This window comes from Felis catus, chromosome C2 (assembly GCF_018350175.1).
Source record: "Felis catus isolate Fca126 chromosome C2, F.catus_Fca126_mat1.0, whole genome shotgun sequence".
In the NCBI taxonomy this organism is placed as follows: Eukaryota; Metazoa; Chordata; class Mammalia; order Carnivora; family Felidae; genus Felis; species Felis catus.
The window spans coordinates 68,183,663-68,209,088 of NC_058376.1; the positions used below are offsets into that span (position 1 = coordinate 68,183,663).

The 25,426-nt window shown below is 38.1% G+C and overlaps 1 protein-coding gene and 1 non-coding gene across 4 annotated transcripts in view; one reads left to right on the top strand and one right to left on the bottom strand.

The window, feature by feature from the left end:
* HSPBAP1 (HSPB1 associated protein 1) overlaps positions 1-25,426 on the bottom strand; it is a 58,903-nt gene that overhangs the window by 19,257 nt on the left and 14,220 nt on the right. For 2 of the 3 annotated variants that reach the window (XM_011285917.4, XM_011285916.3), the window contains exons 2-3: positions 21,668-21,853; positions 13,961-14,142 (exon numbers count right to left, since the gene is read on the bottom strand). In XM_011285917.4, coding sequence (XP_011284219.2) covers positions 13,961-14,142; positions 21,668-21,853 — 368 coding nt within the window. Of the gene's footprint in view, positions 1-13,960; positions 14,143-21,667; positions 21,854-24,713; positions 24,734-25,426 lie in introns of those variants that run through there. The other variant, XM_045037023.1, reaches the window with a different exon arrangement.
* On the top strand, positions 24,936-25,008 carry TRNAR-UCU. The gene has a single exon. It is a non-coding gene; the product is annotated as a tRNA-Arg (tRNA).

Here is a 25,426-nt window from a genome sequence, read left to right on the forward strand (position 1 = left end):
ATGCTGTCTCTCTCAAAATAAATAAATAAACTTAAACAAAAAAATAAATAAAAGTTGGAAAACTACAAATGCAGTTTGACATAAATGCAAATCCATGAAATTATAGAGTGTATAAGCTAGAAAAGAGAAAGAACACACTAGTGAACCAGATACAAAGCTTTCTCCCCCTTTTTTTAAGTTTATTTGAGAGAGGATGGCGGAGGGGCAGAGAGAGAGAGAGAGAGAGAGAGAGAGAGAGAGAGAAAGAGAGAGAGAGAATCCCAAGAAGGCTCTGCACTGACAGTGCAGATGTGGGCCTCAAATTCACAAACTGTGAGATCTTGACCTGAGCCGAAGTCAGATGGTCAACCGATGAAACCACCCAGGCGCCCTTCATTTGTTTTTTAAAATCGTGAATCTTTCCTATTGGGTTTTGAAAAACCAAAACAAAACAAAACACACTTCTGTGTGCAGAACATGATCCTAAATGCTGACTCTTCTTTTTATCAGTATCTTCAATCTACATTTTCAATTTTTCAAAGCAAACCATTAACAGCTGCAGTCAAAGAGAAAGAGGATTTTGGAGAGACATTTAATGGTAGTTTTGAGCAAGACTAGAAAAAAGTGTTTTCATTTTTGTTTTGAGTAATGAAAAGAGTGGATTATGTGCATATAACTAATGTCTGTTACAGAAGGGGCGTGGTTTGGAGGGTAAGCGCTATTGTAAATGCCTATGCACATGGCTCACATGCAGCTGCTCCAGACAGTTACAAAAATCAAGTCCCTTTACGTATGACCCATAAGCTCCATGCAGGGAGCTTACCTCTGAATTCCTGTTGCCTAACATAATAATACTTGGCTCAGGGTAAGTGCTCAAAACATTTGTTGCTTGGGATGGAAAGAAACTGTTGGTTTATTATTGGTAAATGTTTCCAGTCCAGAACATTTTCAAACACCTACCACATCCCTGGTATGATGCAGAATACAACAACCAACACAACACAGGGCTACCCTTCAAATCTAATAATAGGAAACAGTCCCATAAATGAACTCTTTCAATATAATGTGGCAAGTGCTCTGACAGAAGTGAGCAGAGGGTGATCTACAATCGCTAAAGGAAGGCTCTTGGTCCAAGCAGGGAGCTTAGGAGAGGTTTCCAACTAACCTGGTCCTTGTTGATCAAGTCACCACACTCAGTTTGGAATTTAACTAAAGGCAACTGAAAGACGTGCAATATAGAAACAAAAAACAGAGCTTTGCCTTACCTAAGAAGAGGCTTAAGTGATTCTTAATTTAAAAAAAAATTTTGGGGGGGCGCCTGGGTGGCGCAGTCGGTTAAGTGTCCAACTTCAGCCAGGTCACGATCTCGCAGTCCGTGAGTTCGAGCCCCGCGTCAGGCTCTGGGCTGATGGCTCAGAGCCTGGAGCCTGTTTCCGATTCTGTGTCTCCCTCTCTCTCTGTGCCTCCCCCATTCATGCTCTGTCTCTCTCTCTGTCCCAAAAATAAATAAACGTTGAAAAAAAAATTTTTTAAAAAAAAAAATTTTTTTTTAAACACTTATTCCACCTTTGAGAGACAGACAGAGACAGAACATGAGCAGGGCAGGGGCAGAAAGAAAAGGAGACACAGAATCTGTCAGCACAGAGCCCGACACGAGGCTCGATCCCAGGACCATGAGATCATGACATGAGTCAAAGTTGGACACCCAAATGACTGAGCCACCCAGGCGCCCCAAGTGATTCTTAATCCTATATGTATATATATATATATATATATATATATATATATATATATATATATATATATGTTATATACTATATAATTATATAATATATATATAATGAATGTCAACATGCTTCTCCTCAGAGAAATGCATACTATACACAATTTCACATATACTTTGAGGGAGACAATGGACAAATCCCATGTGAGAAATTCTGTTCTAGAGTATTGCTTCACAAAGAATCACAGAAGGAAGATTTCCCTCTGGGGGATAGGGGTTATATGAGAAACTGGCAAGGGGGTTCCCTGACAGCAATGACAAAAAAAAAAAAAAAAAAAAAGGAAAAATTATTTTGGAATGATTAGATCAGGGTGACCTAAACTACCAAAAATTCAGCTACAGATTGGGTGGAAAAACCAAAGGGTGAAAAAAAGGTAAATCTGTCACAATATAGACAGAATTTTGTGTCCCCTCGCTCCCCCACAGGTTCTTAGAGAGTTGAGGTTTTCTTGCTAGTTGTGTTCAGTTACTTATAGGTAGTCAAATGTCTGAAATCAAAGTGGGCCCAAGAGGAATCTACCTTGAGTCTTGCTAGAAACAAGCGACCTGGTTAGGCTGCTATTCCAGTGAAATTAGTAAAGGTGATTGGTGGGGTGATCCACCCTGGAGTCTAGTCCCACATCCACTTCAACAGTTGGAAAAGTCTTTAGAAATCATCTATATCCATAAAATTCTATTCTACACCATCCCTGAAAAGGGCAATCAAATATCTAATTGACCGTTAAAAAGAAAACCACTGGCCCAAGATGGAATCACTTATTCCATGCCGTATCACCAAACCAGGGCTTACTATTTAACCTAGTTGCAGTTTCAACCTCCCCCAGAATGCAGTTTTAACTAATCGGTCAGGAATTTTCTGGTCAGCACCAGGGAGGTAATCTGTCACGTGGAGCATCTCCAACCACTCCACACAAAAGGAAGTCGAGGTAATCTGCGTGATAAAACCCCATGCCATTCCCAGAAGGGAAGGTGATTTTACCTGAACCTATACTTTTACCTTTGCTAATAACTTCTTGCTCCATCTTCCTTCCTATAAAAACCTTCCATTTTGTAGCTCTCCACTACTTGCTAGATGGGATGCTGCCTGATTTATTTAATAAAGCCAGTCAGATCTTGAAATTTACTGGGTTGAATTTTTTTAACAGCTGCTCACCACAAAATATCTGCTTTCTTGTACTTACAGAAGGTCGTAGATTCGCTTTACACAGACAGGTTTATTTTCTTTTCTGCCAAAAATTGCTATCTTTAAGTTATCTGAAAAACTGTCATGCCTTCTCTTCTTGTACCTAAACTCAGGAGCATTAACTTTTCCCTCCAGCTGCTATCCTCTCAACTATCTTTGTCAATAGTGCTCTTGAAGCCTGACTCTCTAACCCTAGACACAGCCTCCATGAAACCCTGCATATGGGACTGCAGCATTCCATCCTGAACACTGCACCATCCATGTAGTGTCAGTGCTTTGTTTGTTTTGGGGGTTTTTTGTTGTTTGCTCAAGCAAGTGAATTACATCATGGCTAATCTTGGGCTTGCCTGCCTTTTTCTTCTGAACCGTTGCCTAGCCATATCTCTTCAGCCTTGATTTATTAATAGATCTTAGGAAAAAGCCGTGGTCCTACATTTATCCCTCTTAAACTGAATCTTGTTTAATTTCTGCCTGGTATTTCACAATGTTTAAAGCAACCTGTCTGCATGACTCCCAAATCTTACCTCCAGTCCTAATTTCTCTTCTATTTATGACTAGACCCATATTTTCACTTGCTAACAAGTTATCACTACTTGTTAGTCACTACTGGTTATTAAATCCTTACAGGTCAGACCCCAATACTAACATTTTGCGTGTATCATCTCATTTAATCCTTATGAGACTGAAGTTGGTTATACCCATTTTTGTATGTGGAAACTAAGGAATATCACTGCTCTTTTGACAGTATTATTAAAAAACATACAGACATTCTTGTCAAAACAAGTGGGAGGGGGTGCTACCGGTATTCAGTGGATAGAGGTCAGGGATACAGCTCAACACAACAAGGAAAGGTTCTGTATCTTGTACAATTTTCATGCTGCTAAAAAACCTGGTTTTAGTTTTCTGAGACTAGGACTCCAACTCCATTTCACATGTCACCAAAGGATCTTTGGCACAGTTTTAATATACACTGAGTTTTCCAGAGAAACACAATTACTAAGTAAGTCGAGGGAGAATTATAGTTTGTGTTTCTGCAGTTTTATTAGGAGTTGTTCACCATTTTGAAAAACTAAGCCACCAATAGCACTGAAACTCATGGCTTTGCGCTCAGCAATATATACGCCAATATCAGTCTGTGCTTGTGTTGTCTCATCGTGGTGACTCTATGTGTGTATGTACAAATATACTTAAATTTAGCTTCATTTCAAAATGTTAAATATAAAATCTTGGAAATATTCTATGGAATTTTGTCTTAATTCTTCAAAATCGAACCTTTCCTTTGTAGGTGGGTACAAGCATCTGATTAATTCATTATGACTTCTAGTCTAGTCAGGCTTTGAATAATTACACATTGAGTCACATGTTTCTGTCTAAATTCCCCTGTATTTTAGTAGCTGGGGCATTTTAATCATTTAAAAGAATCACCTGCAAATGGCATTTCAGAACAGTGGAGGGGATGCGACATCTGGCATGAGACCCCTGCTACACCATCTCTACGGCTTTCCCAGTATGCACCACACATCTCCCTGCCTTTGCTCCAGCTGGTCTCACAGCTCTCCCACGCCCCAATTCACACTTCTCTTGGAGGACCCAATGTAAATGTCACTTCTTTATACCCTTCTACCACCCTTATACAACTTAGTCATTCTCTCTTTTGGTCTCCCTCTCAAAGAATGTTGACTCTTTGCCTCTGACCCATTCTCCTTACTGCAGCAAGAGCTATCTTTTTAAAATGTTAAGACCCCGGCACTCGTTTGCTTTGCACTTAGAATTAGCTCCAAATGCCCTCATTTGTAGGCCTGTATGACCAGGCCCCTCTCACCTCTCCTACACCTTCTAAACCCCTGCATCTCGTTGGCCAGGATTTAGTCACAATCGCCTTCTTTCTTTTTTCCTAAAAAGGTAAATTTTTCCCTTCTTCAAGGGTTTTGCATATGCTATTCACTCTGCTTAGAAAGCTCCTGACCCTCCCTTCACATGGCTAGCCTCTCATCTTTTATTTATTTTAACGTTTATTTATTTTTTGAGAGACAGAGAGAGACAGAGCATGAGCGGTGGAGGGGCAGAGAGAGAGGGAGACAGAGTCCAAAGCAGGCTCCAGGCTCTGAGCTGTCAGCATAGAGCTTGAAGTGGGGCTTAAACTCACAAACTATGAGATCATGAGCTGAGCTGAAGTCGGACGCTTAACTGACTGAGCCACCCAGGCACCCCATAGCTTATCTTTTAGGAATCACCTTACATATCACCTCCTTGGAGAAAGCTTCCCAACTTACCCTATGTAAAGTAAGTCCCTCTCCCATTTGAGCCCATTTTGTTTACTTCATAACACTTAGGACAACTGGCTATTACTGGTTAGATTTGTCTATCTCCTCCACCAGAATATGAGCTCCCTGAAAAAAGGGGACCAGGGCTGTAGGACGAATATATAACCACTCACTTTTTTAGTTATTTTCTATCTTTTTACCACTTATTTACCTCAATAGCTCCAGCAACTGACAAGAGTCCACAGCACATAGCAGAGTTTATATCTAGTTTCTGCATTTATCTATCCTCAGCTTTGGCACTTTTGAGTTTTACTGGCTGAACACTTACTATTCTGTTTTGCTCTGGAATTTTTTTCCTTGGGCAAATATAGATCTGGTGGGTATGGTCCTAGTATTCCTTGGTCATCCCAGGCCAATGCCCAAATCTAAGCAATTCTAACACACAGCAACTAACTATAGTCATTTGGGACAGCCTCACATAGAATGTAGCAAGCTCCCTCATGGTCTGCAATGTCAGAAAAGGGACATCGCGGATCACAGTGTGCATCGGGGTTGGCCTTGGTTTCTGGAGTAAATGGAATGTGATACCCATTCAAAATGATGGCATACTGGTTTTAGAAATGGTCTACTTAATTACATACCTGATTTGACTACTTCATTATATCATTTAGCATAGTCACTGAGCATTTAGGTACTTTAACAATTTTTTTTAAATTACGTGTGTAGTTAATGGTATCATCTACACACTGTATTTCAGGATCATAAAAGGAATGCAAATACTGAGAGAGTTGAAAATCAGGGCCACACCACATCTACTCAAATCAACAAATACTGACTGATAACATGGGATATGCTAATCAAGGAGGGAGACTCAAAAAAAATGTGAGACATAAACATCTCTGTTATTGTGTTGGGAACTTTACAATCTAGTTGGAGACACCAACCTGAAACAACAACATAAATAAATTATTCAGAAAAAAAAAAAAGCCACAGGCAATTTCTATCACTACCACACGAGGGTACAATAAATTAAGAGGTCAAGGATAGTTGAAATTTGGGGGTCTGGGTGCTTCAGTTGGTTAAACATCTGACTCTTGATTTTGGCTCAGGTCATGATCTCGCAGTTAATGAGTTCAAGCCCCACATCGGGCTCTCCACTGACAGCACAGAGCCTGCTTGGGATTCTCTCTCTCTGCCCCTCCCCTGCTCATGCTCGCTCGCTCGCTCTCTCTCTCTCTCTCTCTCTCTCCCTCTCAAAATAAATACACACTTTGATAAAAAAAAAAAAAAAATTAAGTGCCAAGGGAGCCAAGTCCTTTACTTTATTCAAGTTGGCATCTCCAATGCCTAATATAAGTGAGTCCAACAAATGCTCAAAAATTGTTGGAGTTAGGGGCGCCTGGGTGGCGCAGTCGGTTAAGCATCCGACTTCAGCCAGGTCACGATCTCACGGTCCGTGAGTTCGAGCCCCGCTTCGGGCTCTGGGCTGATGGCTCAGAGCCTGGAGCCTGTTTCCGATTCTGTGTCTCCCTCTCTCTCTGCCCCTCGCCCGTTCATGCTCTGTCTCTCTCTGTCCCAAAAATAAATAAACGTTGAAAAAAAAAATTGCTGGAGTTACTGATCTAGGTAAGTAGATCTAATTTTTTTTTTTAATGTTTATTTGTTTTTGAGAGAGAGAGTGCAAGTCGGGGCAGAGAGAGAGGCAGACAGAGGATCTAAAGTAGGCTCCATGCTGACAGCAGAAAATCCAATACAGGGCTCGAACCCACAAACTGAGATATCATGACTTGAGCTGAAGTTGGATGCTTAACCGACTGAGCCACCCAGGCGCCCCAGTAACTAGATCTATTTTTATGCTGAACCTGAGTAATTCCTAAACCTGTTTCAATTAACAAGTTATATAATTATTACAGAGTCAAACACCATTTTACAAGTAACCAAATCTTCCATAATTTTAGTTTTAACCAAAGAACTGAAGAACACTAATTAGATGCTTAAAGTATAGAATAGTGGCTTTTTTTAGTCTACTATGTAAACTGATCACTGAAAGATAATTCATTCCTAAGTTGTTTTGTTCTAAAAGATGGTATATTTTGAGTGGGGTGTTCTCAGAGCCCAGATTCAGTATCAACTAGCTGGTGTAAGCTCTAGGCTCTGAGAACACCTCCAAGTATTTGTTCTTATACCTATACCATGGCGATGGTTGACTTGAGTCCATCTGTGACATAAAAAGTTGTCTCATTCTATTAATTCTCTGTGTTTAGATCAAAAATATAGAAAAGCTGATTACACAAGAGTTTTATGCCTGAAAAGAAGAAAGAAGTCCAGTATTGGTCAAAACAACAAAAATAAAACTAAAACAATACTAAATATTAAAACTATATAAAACTTACAAAGGATAAATACTTCAATTTGAAATTTAAACAGCCCCGTAAAAGGACATTATAAATTAGCAAGCACTTAAGGGTCTTTTTTCCTTAGGAAAATTACCTTAGGTAACATAAACAGAAAAGAGATAGTTAACTCTACCCACAGATAGGCTTGGATAAATTCTTACATTCCAATTTGCCTCATCAGAAAGCATCATTGGCCATCAAACCCCTTTAATCATTACTAAACCACCTGGCTATATTTCAACCTACTCTATGTTACAAAGTCCAATACAGGTTGGAACTAATTTTCCATGTATTGCACTTTGGGATTCTGTGTCCTGGTGACTTCACATGGCTCCTGACTCTCAGCAGCAGCCAATCTGAAACACAACATAAAATGGAGTCTATTTGGGAAAACTTCTCGGGGCAAAATCCTTTCGCTATATGTTTTTTGTTTGTTTTTTAGAGAAAGAGAGAGAGAGAGAGAGAGAGAGAGAGAGAGAGAGAGAAAGAGAAAGAGAGAGAAAGAGAACACAAACAGGGGAGAGGGCAAAGGGAGAGAGAGAGAATCTTAAGTAGGCTCCACACTTAGCACAGAGCCCGATTCAGGGCTTGATCCCATGACCCTGGGATCTCAACCTGAGCTGAAATCAAGAATGGGCCACTTTGGGTGGCTGGGTGGTTCAGTTGGTTAAGCATCCAACTTCAGTTCAGGCCACAATCTCACGGTTTGTGGGTTTGAGCCCCATGTCGGGCTCTATGCTGACAGCTCAGAGCCTTGAGCCTGCTCCGGATTCTGTGTCTCCCTCTCTCTCTGCCTCTCCCTCACTCACGTTCTGTCTCTCAAAAATAAATAAAATGTTAAAGAAAAAAAAAAAGAGTGGGCAACTCAACCGAGCCACCCAGGCACCCCATATGTTGATTCTTAATAGCTTCAATTATGATGATACTTACTGATAATTACAAAAGGTAACACCTGTCATTCTTACCTAATAAGTGAGAGATAAAGAAATTTTATGCGGTAATGTCACAAATTCCCTATCTTTCTTGAGAAGTAGAGAAAAAAATATTCCAAATAAAGTTTTACTTAGATTACTTAATGACATGATATATAACTAAAAAATAGCGGGGCTAATTTCATTTGCCATACATGAAAGTCACTTAAGTGTCAAAATCGTAATTGTTGGCCACTTTAAAGCTATAGGATATTTTCCAATCATATCAGTATATTTACCAGTGCATTTATCAGTGTATATATTATATATTTATCAGTGGATAATTTTAATTTGTGGGGAAAAAAAGGGTTAATAGATGGAAACTTCAGAATCTATGAGTAAAAACTTATAAAACTAGAAGGCTGAAGAGAGCTAAGAATTTCTCATCAAGATTGACAAATGCTACAATTGATTAGAAGCCACAGAAAATTTGACAAAAGGTGAAACTAGGGGTATAAATTAAAACATCCCCTGAAAGATGCTAAAACCAAAGAACAATCAAAACAAGAAATGGTTAGAGTAGGAAAAAAAAATAGTCTGTAATCATTCAAATACCTATTACATATGCAGCACTATATTACCAGTTTGGGGGAATAAAAAGTTATAGAACATACATAGTCCCTGCTCCCAAAGAGCTGATATTGTTAGAGGAACAAGACACAAACATTCTATGTCATATAAATAACAATCCAAATAAAATATATAGGAATGAAGGCAAGGGATGGATGGCTGTAGGTACAGTGGTTGAGAGGCTTCATAGCCAAGACTGAATCTGAGCCAGGCCCTAAAAAGTAGAAGTTTAATAGGCAGAAACTGAGAAGAGAATAAGCAGAGGTCAGAAAATGACACAGAACACAGTGGTCCAGCACTCAATGAGGAGACAACAGGGACATATGCATAGGAGACAGGTCATATGAGTCACACTAGAGGGTCTTAAATGCTATCCTTATACAATTTTAAGTCATAAAATATTTGTGAACATGATTAATATATTTCTATATTTAATCTGGAGCATGACTTGGAATGTATTTTCAGGAGAAACTGCTTTAGAATCGATGAGACGAGAAGTCAGAAGTGGAGGAATGAAGAGTAATACCAGAAGTAATAATGTAAATCAGAAGTTCTTAAGGTGGTCCACACACCCCTTGGAAGTCACTGAGACTATTTCAAAGGATTTGTGAGGTTGCAATTATGCTCATAATACTTTTAAGATGTTATTTGCTTATTTCACTGTGTTGACATTTGCATTGACAGCACACACACAAAAAAATGGTGAATAAAACTGCTGGTGTCAAGACAGTGGAACCAAAATGTACTACCAGCACTATATTCTTTTGTTTTTAAGACAACTTTATTGAGGTATAATTGCTGCATAATAAACAGCATATATTTCAAGTGTACAATTTGAGGAGTTTTTACATATATGTACATATTGAGAAACCACTGCTATAATCAAGATGACAAATATTGTGACAAGTTTCCCTGTGACCTTTAGTAATCCATCTATCTCTACTCCCTTGTTCTTGATTTTTTTCGATCACTATAAATTTATTTGCAAGTTCTACAATTTTATAAAAATGGAATCATATAGTAAGTATTCCTTTTTCATGCTAACACTATCCAAAAGCAAACCAAGCAAAGTAGACTTCGGATCAAGGAAAAACCCAGGAGAAAGAGGATCATTTCATGATAATAAAAGATCAATCCATTAAAGAGGACATAGTAATTCTAAATGCATATGAACCTAATAACAGTTTCAGAATACATGATGCAAAAACTGACCAACCTAAACTGAAAAACAAACATATACACAACTATAGTTGAGAATTTCCATACCTCTCTCCATATAATGGGCAGAACAAGTGTATAGAAAATCAGTAAGCACACAGGAGACTTAAACAATCAATGTGATACAATTGATATTTATAAAACACATTAATAGCAGAATACACATTATTTTCAAGTGCACCTGGAACATTAGTCAAGAATGACTATATTATGGGCAGTAAAAAATAAATTTCAAAGGACTAAACTCACACCAAATATGTTCTCTAACCAAAATAGATTTAAATTAGAAATCAACAACAGAAAGATAATCCTTAAATATTTGGAAACTAAACATTACACTTTTAAATAATCCATAAGTCAAACAATACATCAAAAGGGAAATTAGAAAATATCTGAACAGAATGAAAATCATTTTTAGAAACTGTTATCATGAAACAAATGAGCTTGAGAGCTTTTTTTTTTTTTTTTAAGTTTATTTATTTTGAGAGAGAGAGAGTGTGTGTGCACACATGCAGGGGACTGGCAAAGAGAGAGATGGAGAAAGAGAATCCCAAGCAGGCTTCATACTGTCAGCACCGAGCTCAGCACAGGGGTACTCAATTCCAAGAACCATGAGATGATTACCTGAGCCAAAATCAAGAATTGGACGCTCCACCGACTTTATAAACTACCCAGGTGCCCCAATACCACTCTTCTTATAACATTTAAAAAATTACTGAATATAGTTATTTTCTTTTTTTTTTTTTAAAGTTTATTTTGAGAGAGAGAGAGAGCAGGAGGGGGAAGGGGCAGAAAGAGAGGGAGAGAGAGAATCCCAAGCAGGCTCCATGCTGTCAGTGCAGAGCCCAACATAGGGTTCAATCCTATGAACCATGAGGACATGATCTGAGCAGAGATCAAGAGTTTGGACGCTTAACTGACTAAGCCACCCAGGTGTCTCTTGAATATAGTTATTTTTATAAAAATGTTATTATATTCTTATATAATTATTTTAAGTGAATTAATAAAGATTTTTTAAATTTACCCATAAAAATTTTTTTTTAATGTTTATTTCTTTTCAGGAGAGAAAGAGAGAGACAGAGCACAAGCGGGGGCGGGGGGTGGGGGGTTGCGGCAGAGAGAGAGAGGGAGACACAGAATCTGAAGTAGGCTCCAGGCTCTGAGCTGTCAGCACAGAGCCCAACACGGGGCTTGAACTCACAAGCTGTGTGATCATGACCTGAGCCAAAGTCGGACACTTAACCGACTGAGCCACCCAGGCACCCCTAAATTTACCCATTTTAATGTTTAACTACCCACCATTTTATGACAGATGGAAGAAAACTTGAAATAGTAAGTTGTAAGACTCGGTGACTGAATGAATTAGAGTGGTAAAAGGAAAACAACTTAGGTACCTGGGATGTAAGAAGACCTGGTGTTCAGAAATTTCTGAGATAAAAAATGATATAATCATTATGAACTTGGTTGTTCATAGCAGATTTGCCTATTTTGATCCAGAGAATTAATCCCCATAATGGGAGCTGACAAAAACTCACTGAACTAAAAACATCAGGTTTTATACTATAAGGGCTCAATTAGAATTCCAGCACACAACCAAAAGGCCTTTTATATCCACACTTAATGGACAAGACACATGTCTGCCCAGTGCTGTCATGCCTGGGCTGAGGCAGAACAATTGATGGGGTCAGATGAGAGATTCACACAAGGCAGAGTGAGCCCAGACTCAGCAGAACAGAAGTCCTTACCCCTGTCTACAGGGTCCTTAAGAACTAAATGTATTCAGACCCTGTATATGCATACACTGCAACAGTTAAAGCTTGGAGGACAAACTGCTTGGGTTACTCTTTTTTTAGCTGTAGAATTTCAGAAAAGGTTGAATTTTTGTGCCTCTTTTTTTCTTAAAACAGGGATAATTATTATATCATAGGGTTACTGTGATGGTTACAAATGTAAAGCACTTAGAAAAACACCAGGTACAAGAAGTACTTGATAAATACTGCCATTACACAGTGTTTTACCTGAAATATGGAGCAAAAAGTAGTAGTCTAATCTACAGGGTGGGTGAGAGTACAAGAAATATAATAAAAGACTCTAAAAGTTAACTACAATATCTAAATGTTCCAGGGTTAAAGATCCATAAAGTGATCACAGATAATTCTATAAGGAAAAAAATTACCTCAAAATTATCATTTAAAAATGAATAAATAGTAGATTTGGGATAGACTTAGGATTCAGAAAGTATGTACTGAATATTTTCAAAGCTGATGCATTTCTTTCATAGTAATGAGAATAAAAATATATCCTCAACTAACAATTATGAGACAAGTGATAGTTTTCCTTTTTTTATAAAAAGCAAAATTTAAATAAGCACTTGAAAAAAAACTTTAGCTTTAACTATGTAAACCCCAGCATCTACACCTTGACTCAAAGTGAAAAAGAAACATATAAGCTGAATGGAAAACTAACACGTGATGGGGATAAGGAGTGCACTTGTCATGATAAGCACTGGATGATGTATGGAAGTGCTGAATCACTATATTGCACACCTGAAACAAATATTACACCGTATATTAACTACACTTGAATTTAAATACAAACTAAAAAAAAAGAAAAGAAAAAAAAAAAGAAGAGTCTAAGGACTATCAGCCTATTTGAGAGGCAAGTCCTGATGGTGATGGTCAGGAAGAGAGGAGTCCAGGGAGTTGGGTGGGGGCAGAGGGGGGTTATGACAGCCTGCAGTGATGGCAAAATACCTCTCTGGATAAGGACTAGTGGCAGGATAAAGGACTATGGAGCCCTGACCTGATTGTGGGCAAGGCAGAGTCATCCAAGCAGCTTCCCAGAACTACTCCCAATCCTGCCTCATGCCTAAGAAAAACACAGAAACCAGAACAGAGAATTTGCGAAATTACCCCACAAAATAAGCTAGCAGTTGGAGGTAGAAATCATTTAAAAGAGGATATGGTAGTCTGCAAACTCTGCTGTCAGTTATGTCAACACCTGACAAAGAATTTCCACATTCTTAACTTCCGCAAGCACGGCCATGCTTCTGCAGGACTTCTGCACTCAAATAGCAGGAGCACTCTGCCTCAGGCCATAAACCTGACTAAGCCCGCCCCCGCCCCCCCTCCCCCCCCCCCCCCCCCCCAGCAGGCCAGGATGGTGGCAGCAGCAGCCTGGAATGCTTCCAGGATTTCAGCAACGCTTCTTCATGTAATAATCGGTGCTGTACTTCCATCTGCCTCGCTAACAGAATAAAAACGTCTATGTAGGTCAGGAGGAAATGAAGTTCTATACACAGTCTATGCTTCTATATACTCCAAACCAGCTCAGGCACTGTTTAAAGGCAAATGAGAGGGTGTGTGAGAAGTCCGGCAAGTAGGAAAATAGTGACAAGGCTGCTCATCCGTGGGAGCCAAACATTATACTTTCCTGAGCAAATCTTTTAGCCTGAGTGGATAAAATGCTTAAGACTCACAGTGATTACTTTTGAGAGAAAAAGACAGTGAAGGAAAAAAGTACCAGAGAGATTCTAATTTGTGATCTTTTCACAAGAGTAAATTATTACAATGATTGAAAGGAATGTATTGACTTACCTCGAAAATATCTGTCTTGTCATCAAATAGGCTGACAAAATATTTATAGTCAGCATAAGCCCAGAATTTGGAATGATCATAATCTCTAAAAGGTCCGGAAAGAGGAGACTGGTCACAGTTCCAGGTCAGAAACTCTTCAAGTGTAGCTTCTACATAACCACATGTAGTTTCAAACTGAGGAACTGCAATGTAAGAGAGCCCAACCTTAAATGTATACTGAACACTGTTTCCAAATATTGTTGCTTTTTTAAAATGAAGACAGTTTGAAACAATTAAAAATTAATTTTGTGCTTGTGATATAATTAGAACCATTCACAGTACTCACAATATCATGGTTTAACATAAAGGTGAAAAACAAGATTTTAACGTTAAGATTTTTAAAGACTACACTTAGTATAGCCTGATTTAGTAATCCAGTGGTATACTTTAGATTATTAATTTTCCAAGACCTTTTCAGGGGTCTGTGAGGTCTAAACTATTTTCACAATAATACTCTGACATTTTTCATTCTCATTCTCTCATGAGTGTATGGTGGAGTTTTCTAGAAGCTTAGTCGATGTCACTACAGAGATAGCTAGTGGAATATGTGTTTATGTTTTTGTATTTTTAAAACGTCTCAGTTTTAATTTACAATATGGTAAGCATCACTAGATATAATCCACATTGGCAAAAGCTCGTTGGGGAACTCAATAATTTATTTTAAAGGTATGGCATTTATTGTTTTTCCAAATATTACAAAAGATATGGAATGCTTTGTGAAGTTGCATCATCCTTGTGCAGGAGTCATGCCAATCTTCTCTGCACTGGAGAACTCAACAAAGGGAGTTGGCAAAGGGTCCCGAAGCCAAAAAGTTTGAGAACTAATTCTTCAGATTAAAAAGGAAAAAGGCAATAACAAAAAACAGTCTTTTGAAAATTTTCTGACTTTATACATAGCTCCTCAGAATTATTAAGTGGCCAATGGCAGACTTAATGTCTGTTCATTTATTCATTAACTCATTTATTTCAGAATCATTTATTAAGTTCCTAATTTGTAATTAGCACTGTGCTCAGGCTTGCATAAAACAGACAGGTAATACTCTTGAGTTGATAATATATTCAGACAAATATAAAGCTTTAACCAGAATAATAGGAAATTTGGGGCATGACATAATTAAATGCCAATTTTGTGTCATAGACACGTAGGAAAAAGCAAAGACCCAGAGAGGAGTGTTGGTGAGGAAACCTTAGAGAGAAGACAATTGTCTGTCCATTTATGGATGTTGGACTCATTTATACAAGAACTATTCTTCTAAATAGTGAAAAATGAATTTTTTTTTGTAACAAGCGGAATATTTTTTTAAAGTGTTATTTGTTATTTATTTTGAGAGCGAGCACGCAAGTGAGCACGAACAGGTGAGGGGCAGAGAGAGGGAGAGACAGAATCTTAAGCAGGCTCCATGCTGTCGGCACAGAGCCCCACACGGGGCTTGAACCCACGAACTGTGAGATCATGACCTTAGCCAAAATCAAAAGAGTCGGATGTTTAACTGACTGAGCCACCCATGTGCCCCAACAAGCAGAATATTTCAAATGCATGTTGGGAAGTTAATATTCAAGAAACCTGATTATGATCAGCATGAAATCCTTTCAAGAGATATAGATCTACTATGTGTAAATCAGTTAGCACAATGTCTGAAACAAAGTAGATTTTCAGTAACAGGCACTAATTCTGATTCTTATATTTACTTGGGGCCCTTCAAAAGTTGGTCAAATTAGTAGTAAGAGGAGAAGGGCATTCAAACTCTTCTTTCAACACCTTTAACTTTTCCCTCCATTTCTCCCTGAACTACTTAGGATTATCTTGACCATCTTTCTCTCCTCCACCTCTCTTTTTCCTATAACCTTAGAATGGCAAAGAATAGAGGGGAGGGGGTGTCAAGGAGGCATCCTAGTAGGTCTACTTCATCAACTTGTCACCTGACTTTGAGAAGTAGGAAAACTTTACAAAAGTACATTTATCTAAAAGATTAAAATCTGCATATTTAAGAACTTTTAAAATTTGACAAATTTTAAGAAGGACTTAGAACAGTAACCCATCAGTGTATGTGTGTGTGTATATGGGTGTGTGTGTGTGTGTGTGTGTGTGTGTGTGTATATGTATATATGTGTGTGTGTATATATATATGTTTGTATGTGTGTGTATATATATGTGTTATGTATCTCTACAATATTATGAACATCATCATTAAGAATTTACCCCAGGGGCACCTGGGTGGCTCAGTCGGTTAAGCGTCTGACTTTGGCTCAGGTCATGATCTCACATTTCGTGGGTTCAATCTCCACATCAGGCTTTGCACTAACAGCACAGAGCCTGCTTCGAATCCTCTGTCTCCCTCTCTCTCTGCCCCTCCCCAGTTCTCTCACTCTCTCAAAAAATAAACAGTAAAAAAAAAAAAAATTGGAGAAGATATTTGCAAATGACATACCAGGTAAAGAGTTAGTATCCAAAAATCTATAAAAAACTTTTCAAACTCAACACACAAAACACAAAAAATCCAGTGAATGGGCAAAAGACATGAATAGACACTTTTCCAGATGTGTCAACAGACACATAAAAAAATGCTCAACATCACCCATCATCAGAGAAATACAAATCAAAACCACAATGAGATACCACCTTACACCTGTCAGAATGGCTAACATTAACAACTCAGGCAACAACAGATGTTGGTGAGGATGCGGAGAAAGAGGATTTCTTTCGCACTGCTGGTGGGAATACAAACTGGTGCAACTCTGGAAAACAGTCTGGAGGTTCCTCAGAAAGTTAAAAATACAACCGCTCTATAACCCAGCAAGTGCACTACTAGGTATTTATCCAAGGGATACAGGTGTGCTATTTCAAAGGGGCACATGCACCCCCAAGGTTTATAACAGCGCTATTGACAATAACCAAAGTATGCAAAGAGCCCAAATACCCATTGACAGATGAATGGATAAAGAAGATGTGGTATATATACACAATAGAGTATTACTTGGCAATCAAAAAGAATGAAATCTTGCCATTTGCAACTATGTGGATGAACTAGAGGGTATTATGCTAAGCAAAATTAGTCAGAAAAGGACAAATATCATAGGACTTCACTCATGTGGAATTTAAGATATAAAACAGATGAACATAAGAGAAGGGAAGCAAAAATAATATAAAAACAGGGAGGGGGACAAAACGTAAGAGACTCTTAAATACAGAGAACAGACTGAGGGTTGCTGGAGGGGGTGTGGGTGGGGGGATGGGCTAAATGAGCAAGGGGCATTAAGGAGGACATTTGTTGGGATGAGCACTGGGTGTTATATGTAGGTGATGAATCGCTGGATTCTACTCCTGAAATCATTGTTGCACTATATGCTAACTAACTTGGATGTAAATTAAAAAATTAAAAAATTTAAAATAAATAAATATTTAAAAAATTGTCCAACTTAAAAAAAAAAGAATTTACCCCAACAACATAGGAACACACAGAGTTTCTTTCTTTCTTTTTTTTTTTTTTATTATTTAAAATAAAAAATTTTTTTTTTCAACGTTTATTTTTGGGACAGAGAGAGACAGAGCATGAACGGGGAAGGGGCAGAGAGAGAGGGAGACACAGAATCGGAAACAGGCTCCAGGCTCTGAGCCATCAGCCCAGAGCCTGACGCGGGGCTCGAACTCACGGACTGCGAGATCGTGACCTGGCTGAAGTCGGACGCTTAACCGACTGCGCCACCCAGGCGCCCCAGGAACACACAGAGTTTCTTAACAAACAAAAACCCATGTGGCAAGAAAGCTGCATGGTGCTTGGAAACAGGAGTAATTTTATACTCATTTCAGTAAGCTCCAATGGAAGCCTAAAGACATTGCACTGTCTTATGAATTTTCACTTCATAAAACTAATCCAACCGATCAAACTGAATACTAAAACCATTACTTGAGACATCTGCCCCTGGGGGTACAGAGCAGCACTTCAGAGTTAAGGCCAGTTTTCACAGCCATGTCTGTGTTGCAGCCTTATCAGGGGGACTTTGTTCTGTCACAGCAAACTGTACTTTAAAAAATAAAAATCCAAAAGTGAAAAAATTACATGTGAGAACTGTTACTGTCAGGAGAAAATTACTATGAATGGGATGAATGGAAATGACAGACTTTTTCACTTACATAGTGATTTCAAAATAGAATTCTTTTGATATTTTCCTTCCAGGAAGTAGCAGCACCAAAGGTACTGTTTTCGTTCTGTTATGACAATTTCTTTCTGGGTAGCACAGCTGTTTTTCTTAGTTTATTTTTTTGCAATGCAATTATTCCTTTCCAACTTTATTATTATTGTTCTTTCATTTCATGTTGAAGTAGCCTCGGCAGCTGCAATTTTCATCCCACTTAACTGTCAAAGCGTTAGGTAAGACGCAGCTTGACTGAGCTCAGGATTTGGAAGTAGTGTGTAAGTTGAGTTTGCTTTTAACTCTCATAAAAGGGAGTCCTAAAATATTTTTTGCAGAGCAGAGGAACAAGTATGTCTCCATTTTGTTAGACTTCATCGTTTTATAAGCAACAAACACTGCATGGAATACAGGTACTGGGAAGGACTTTTGATCATCATTGCACCCCACCTGTTTAGGGTTCTTTCTACAGATGTTTTGCCAAATTACTGCCAGTTGAGGTATAGTATTGCCACTGAGCATGTATGTTGGCAAATGAGTTTGATCCAGAATGTTTTCAAAGACCTACGAGATATCATTATCTGCTTTCTAAAATGAACAAAGATATACATATAATTCAAAGTATAATTACTATTACCTCAAGCATTCTAGAAAAACTCAAACCAAGACCTAAAACAAAAATATGAAATATATTCAACAAGCCACAAAAGACTCTTAACAACACAGATCAAACTATGGGTTGATGGAGGGAGGTGGGTGGGAGAGGAGCTAGATGAGGGATGGGTACCAAGGAGGGCACTTGTGATGAGCACTGGGTGTTGTATGTAAGTGATGAATCACTGAATTCTATTCCTGAAACTAATATTGCACTGTATGTTAACTAAAATTTAAATTAAAAAAAAATGGTTCTCTAAATAAATAAATGAATGCCATACCTGCAATTAAAAGGGAAAAAAATACATATTCAATAGGAAGGAAACAAAGTTATCAATGCTTGTAACATCATGACCTGAGCTGAAGTTGGACACTTAACCAGCTGAGCCACCCAGGCACCCCTTGGTAGCCATTTAAAAGTCACATTTAGGGGCACCTGGGTAGCTCAGCTGGTTAAGCATCCCACTCTTGGTTTCGACTCAGGTCATGATCTCACGGTTTGTGGGTTTGAGCCCCAAGTCGGGCTCAGAGTCTGCTTGGGATTCTCTCTCTGTCTCTCTCTCTCTCTCTCTCTCTGCTCCCCACTGTTCACTCGCGTGCTCTCTCTCTCTCAAAATAAATAAATAAAACTTAAAAGTCATATTTAACATCAAGAGAAACTGCTCAAGACATGGTTCAGTTCCTCAAAAGGTTAAACACAGATTACCACATCACTCAGCAATTCTAGGTATAGTCCCAAGAGAAATGAAAACATATACCCACATAAAAATGTGTACGTAAATGTTCAAAGTAGCATTATCCATAATAGTCAAAAAGTGGAAACAACACAAATGTCCATTAACTGATGAGTGGATAAACATAATGTGGTATATACATATGATCAGGATAAATAAATTTCAGCAATAAAAATAAATGAAGTACAGATATATGCTACGACATGGATGAATCTGGAAAACATGCTACGTGAAAGAAGCTAGACACAAAAGGCCACATACTGAATGAGTCCATTTATATGAAATGTCCCAAATAAGCAAATCTATAAAAACAGAAAGCAGGAGTGCCTGGGTGGCTCAGTAAGTTAAGGCTCAGGTCATGATCTCATGGCTCACGAGTTTGAGCACCACATGGGGTTTTGTGCTGACAGCTCAGAGCCTGGAGCCTGCTTCGGATTCTGTGTCTCCCTCTCTCTCTGCCCCTACCCCGCTCACACTCTGCCTGTCTCTCTCTCTCTCAAAAATAAACATTAAAAAATTAAAACAACAACAACAACAAACAGAAAGCAGACTAGTGGTTGCCAAAACCTGAGGGTAAAATGGGGAGTGGAGAGTGACTGTTTAACAGGTACTGGGCTTCCTTATGGGGTCATGGGGTGATGAAATGTTCTGGAATTAGACAGTGGTGATGGTTGTACTACATGATGCATATGCTAAAACCACTGAATTGTATATTTTTAAATGATAAATTGTATATTATGTGAATTGCATATAAACTTTAAAAAATTATCATCAGTAAAAACTCAGCAGTTGCTCACAACTGCAGAGACTTTCTACTTTCTTTTTCTTTCATGCTTAAGTGTAGCTTGAAAATGTCAAATCACTGTGCCTCATCTATAAAATAGGTTTATAATAGTACCATTCTAAGAGGGTTTGAAGAAGGTTAAGAGAATTAATATGTATAAAGCACTCAGAACACTGCCTGACACAATAGCTCTCAATAACTATTAGCAATTAATGGTAGTATTATAGTTAGAGCCTAACCACAGTGTGAAAAAATTACAATTCTTATTTATCTCCTAATTATTGTCTAAAAGACACTTCACTGGAGAGATTTATTTGCCTAAAATCAAGAAAGAAAAAGTACAAGATGAATTTTTATGTGCCTTGTGCTGGTCTAGCATTTAATTTTAAAATACAGTAAACATGTTGATCTATGATTAGAATGAGATGCCAAAGAGTTTGAGGTATTAAGCCTGCTCTACCTGCCATGAGTATGAGAGTGTTCTAGACACCAAAAACCACATAGCTCTTGGGAGATATGCTAGAAGGTCAGCATGAGAGAAGGAAGCTTGGAGAAGCTAGAGGGGAAATTGGGTAATTTTCTAGTTCCCTCTGAGTTATTAGTAGATATTCATAGAGCCACTTCACAGCAATGCTTCAAACACTGTGAAATTCTAGACTAGCAAACTTGCCCATATTTAAATAGAAGTTAAACACATTCTGAAGCCAGACAACGGTCATGGGTTCCTTTAGATTAAAAACAGCGCTGTTTCTTTCCTTTAAATTAATTTTTAGAGTTCACAGTAACTGCTTTATCTGACTATAAGGCAACATATTGAAATGTTACAAGTCTTGAGGGAAGAAGGAGGAGCTGGCAAAATCTGTTTAAGAGGATGAAAAAAAACCCCAGCTTTACATACTTCTCACATTTATGCAGTGCCATAGAGGTCAGACAGCTGATAAAGCAGAGAGATACAATTACAACCAAGAGTAAGCACTATAAATATAGAGCCTGAAGCCACAAATGAAAGGGCACATTCTACGTGAGTCAAAAGTAAAAGAGACTATTAGATTAGTATTAATCTTTTTCAGTCACAGGGGAACATAAAGAATAGCACATTAAGAAATCTTAAGCGTCTACCACATTCAATGAGCCATGATACATGAACAAATACATTTTATATAAGGTTATCAACTATAGGTTGTTTAGTCTAAAAAAAACCTTAACACAAACTGTCCATCTAAAACTTCCAATAAAACCTTCCTATCTGCAATAGTCAAAAACAGGATTCGAAATAAAGGATTCTCTAGAGATAAGGAAACCACTGCTAAGAATACGGGAATGTTATTGAAGAGGCATTATTATTACGATCACTCATAGTCCTACCTGTATCTGTTCTTTTCATTCCCATCCTGAATCGTATCTGCTTGCCATGAAGGACCTCAGAAAGGTGTTCAGCAGTCCAGTGTTGTGCTGGCCAATCAACAGCCATGTTACAGAAGATTGCAGGTTGTTGTAAAGACATTATAATTTCTTTTGCTTTCTCTGGTGTAAAAGGTTTGATATGTTCACCTAGGGAGAGAAATAAATAGAGCGACAGGGAGATAACTATAAAGTTATTTCATATAATACAAAGAAATAATAGCTAATATCATTTCTATTATGGTAAATCTATGTAATTATACATTTTACACTTCATTTATTACAATTTACATAAATATTTGACCTCAAAAACCATAATTCTTAAATTATTTTTCTCATATTAAATTTTGAACATTGGAAAATATGTACAATTTTCAATGTCAAAAATGTTTTTAAAAAAGGCTTTTCAATTACATTTAAACTTTAAAACCATCATTTTTTGAAAACGGTGTGAAACACTGATGGGAACTATGCTGGATCAACTAGGGGTGCTGGAGCCAGCAAGAATTCTACTTGCCTTACCATGTGTTCACCCAAAAAGACTACTGAATCAGTCAACGGGGTGAGGGGGATTATTTTCATTTCAAGATTTAAAAAGACAGGGGCACCTGGGTGGCTCAGTCGGTTAAGCATCTGACTCTTGATCTCGGCTCAGGTCATGATCTCAAGGTTCATGAGTTCAGGCTCTGCACTGATGGCACGGAGCCTGCTTGGGATTCTGTCTCTCCTCTCTGCCCCCCACCTGCTTGTGTTCTCTCTCTCAAAATAAATAAATCAGCTTAAACATTTTTTTTTTTAAACATAAAAGATGTACTGGGATGGGTATCAGTGTTAGTCCTTGACTTCAACTGCATCTATAAACAGTATAAGGGATATGTACAAACGAATACTGTAACTTACTGAGTACTTCAATAAATTTCACAGAATCATAGACTATTAATCCTGGAGAGGATGGTAATGATAAGTATTTGTTAAATAAAAGAACAAGAAAGTTTCTCCTTAAAGACATCTTAAGATGAAAGTTGTATGGGAAAGTTAAAAAGTGCTTCATACTCTGATTATTCATATATATATATATATATATATAAAGAATATATATATATGTATAAAATCATAGCATATATTTGATTCTCTAGAACAATCAGCTAAACCCTGTAATTCATTGTCTATTCTGTACTTATACTTAATTCAAAAAATTAAGGAAAGCTCATAAATCATCCAAATTCTCACAGCATCCAACTTTCTTCTAAACTTTCTCATAAAAGGAAGAGGGATGGGGAAGGAGCTGTCAAGGAACTTGATTCATACTTGTCTGAATGTAAGGCTTGTTTTTAAAGAAAATGGAAATTTAAGTCAATTTGGTCTCTCTTCTCAGACAAGGACAAACACTCAGAATCTTTCCCTAAACACTTGATGAAAGTAAGCAAGACATCTGAGGACAGTCTGTCACTGTCTACACACTGAGGGCTCCCGAGTGAGGACATGAGTGTGGACGCTCAGAGGGGAAGGCAGGTAGAAGAGCTGGGGGTTGTGTGGGGGCTGCACGGAGGGAGGAGGAGACAGGGAATCCTTAGGTCTCAAAGTAATGAAGCTCAAGCTTATCTTTAAGTGCTGAAGAGCCTATAAGGGAAACAGAATGTAACCAGGAATAAAATTTTCTGTATTTCCTTGAGATTCTTGTTTTGCACTTTTGACATGTTTGATAAATTCACAGTAGCGGTCCTGACCCATACTAGCCTATAAATATGTCAGTACAAGGTTACCGAGATCATGACACACCAAATCTTCCTGGACTTGGGAGTGCCTGGAGTCCATGTACATGAGAATGGACAGGTTGTATTTTTTATTGTACATTTTTTAAGTTTTGCTAGACCATGAGAAGCTCCAATGCATTCATGATAACACTCCATTGTCTGTGGCATATAAATTAGTGCTATCCTTCGGCATACAACTGGAAAAATGAAGCAGAAGTCTCAAATAACCACCCATTGACCTAGTAACTCATGTTATAGGAATTTGCTTTTAACAAAATAATCATCAGCTATGTGCATATTCATATATATTATATATGTACACACATACACATAAAATATCTATTACCATAATATAAAAACTGAAAATATAAACAGCTGAATGTCTAAAAGGAGAAAAATATTTACTGAATATTACTAAATATTATGTAAATTTCTCCCATGGTACATTATATCCATTAAACAATAAAAGGAAGGGCTATGTAGAAATGTGTGGAGACGTAAAGGCTGGACTGGACTGAGCTGATGTACTAGCCAAGTAAGACGTGTATAGTAAGGCCCTGAACAACACAGGGTGGCAGTAAGGAAGGCAGAGATGGTAGAGATGAAGAAATTCTAACCGAATAATATCAAAGGCTATTACAACTAAAGAATGTGGGATGGGAGGCAGATGCAGCTATAAGGGAGACAAAGGTTTCCAGATTCTGACTTGACATAAAAAAAAAAGTTAGGAGCAACAGCTCATTCTAGTGGGAAGATGAAGAGTTTGGTTTTGAACATCATCATCATCATAACAATACCATATATTTCCTCATACGATGCTTTACTATTTGCCATGTACTTTTATATACATTAAAACTGCTCATCTGATCCTCTTAGAAGCCTATAAAACACTGGCAGAGAAGGTATTTTATGTCCATTATCCAAAGGAAGACTAGAAAGCTCAGATGTCAAAGGTCAGCACACCAGTGATGAACTGGAACCACCCGTCACATTGCTTGATCCCAAGTCCCGTGCTCTTTCCACTGCACAAGACTGCTTCTAGAGAATTAAAACCGTCAGACCCACACTGGCACTACAAACTCAGGAGAGACAGCGTATATAATCTGAAAAGAGAAAAAAGTTAAGGAAACCTTTAGGCCGATTAATGGATAATAAATCCATACACGCTGTTGGGGAGAGAGGAATGTTTTGGTTTGTGCACATGTGGGCAGGGGGTAGTGGAGTAATAGCTGTAGTAGAGACTGCTAGTTGCCTACCTTATCCAATACCCACTCTCTTCTTCCTTACTAACAGAACTTTGAGCAATGGGTGTGGCTGAAAAATTACAATTCCTAGACTCCTTTGCAGACAGGAGTGGCCAGAGATGTATCTGGACGTTGTTGAGTCAGTGTTTTTGTCCTTTGCCTTCTCTTCTATATTTTGCCTGAAAAACAGACATGTTTAGCTCCTTTGAGAGATAAAAGAGAGGCCCTGGGAGTGCCTGGCTGGCTCAGTTGGTAGAGCATGTGACTTCTGATCTCAGGCACATGAGTTCAAACCCCATGTTGGGCATAAAGATTACTTGACATTTTTTTTAATTTAAAAAAAATTTTTAAAGGCCCATTAAATTGCAAACCTTAGCTGAAAGAATACAAAAAATGTCCATCTCTGTGCCACTGAACTAATAGCAGCAAAATTCTACCTCCTGAATCCTTTCACATATAAAAATGAACTCTTATAGTCAAGACTGCTAATAGTTCATAACTGGTTTAACACCTTGCCTTCTGAGGCTATTGTTTTCAAGGACGACCCTATTCTCTCTATAAAATACTCTGTGACTTCCACTGAATGAATCATGGCTGGTCTGACCCTATAATAGCATTATTTCATTTCTACAGTTGTGAAATATTCTAGCTTTGAACACTTTGCTTTTAGAACTTTAAAGGGCAGAGAAAAAGAGAAGCACCAGACCTTTTGGGGTAGGGATTTA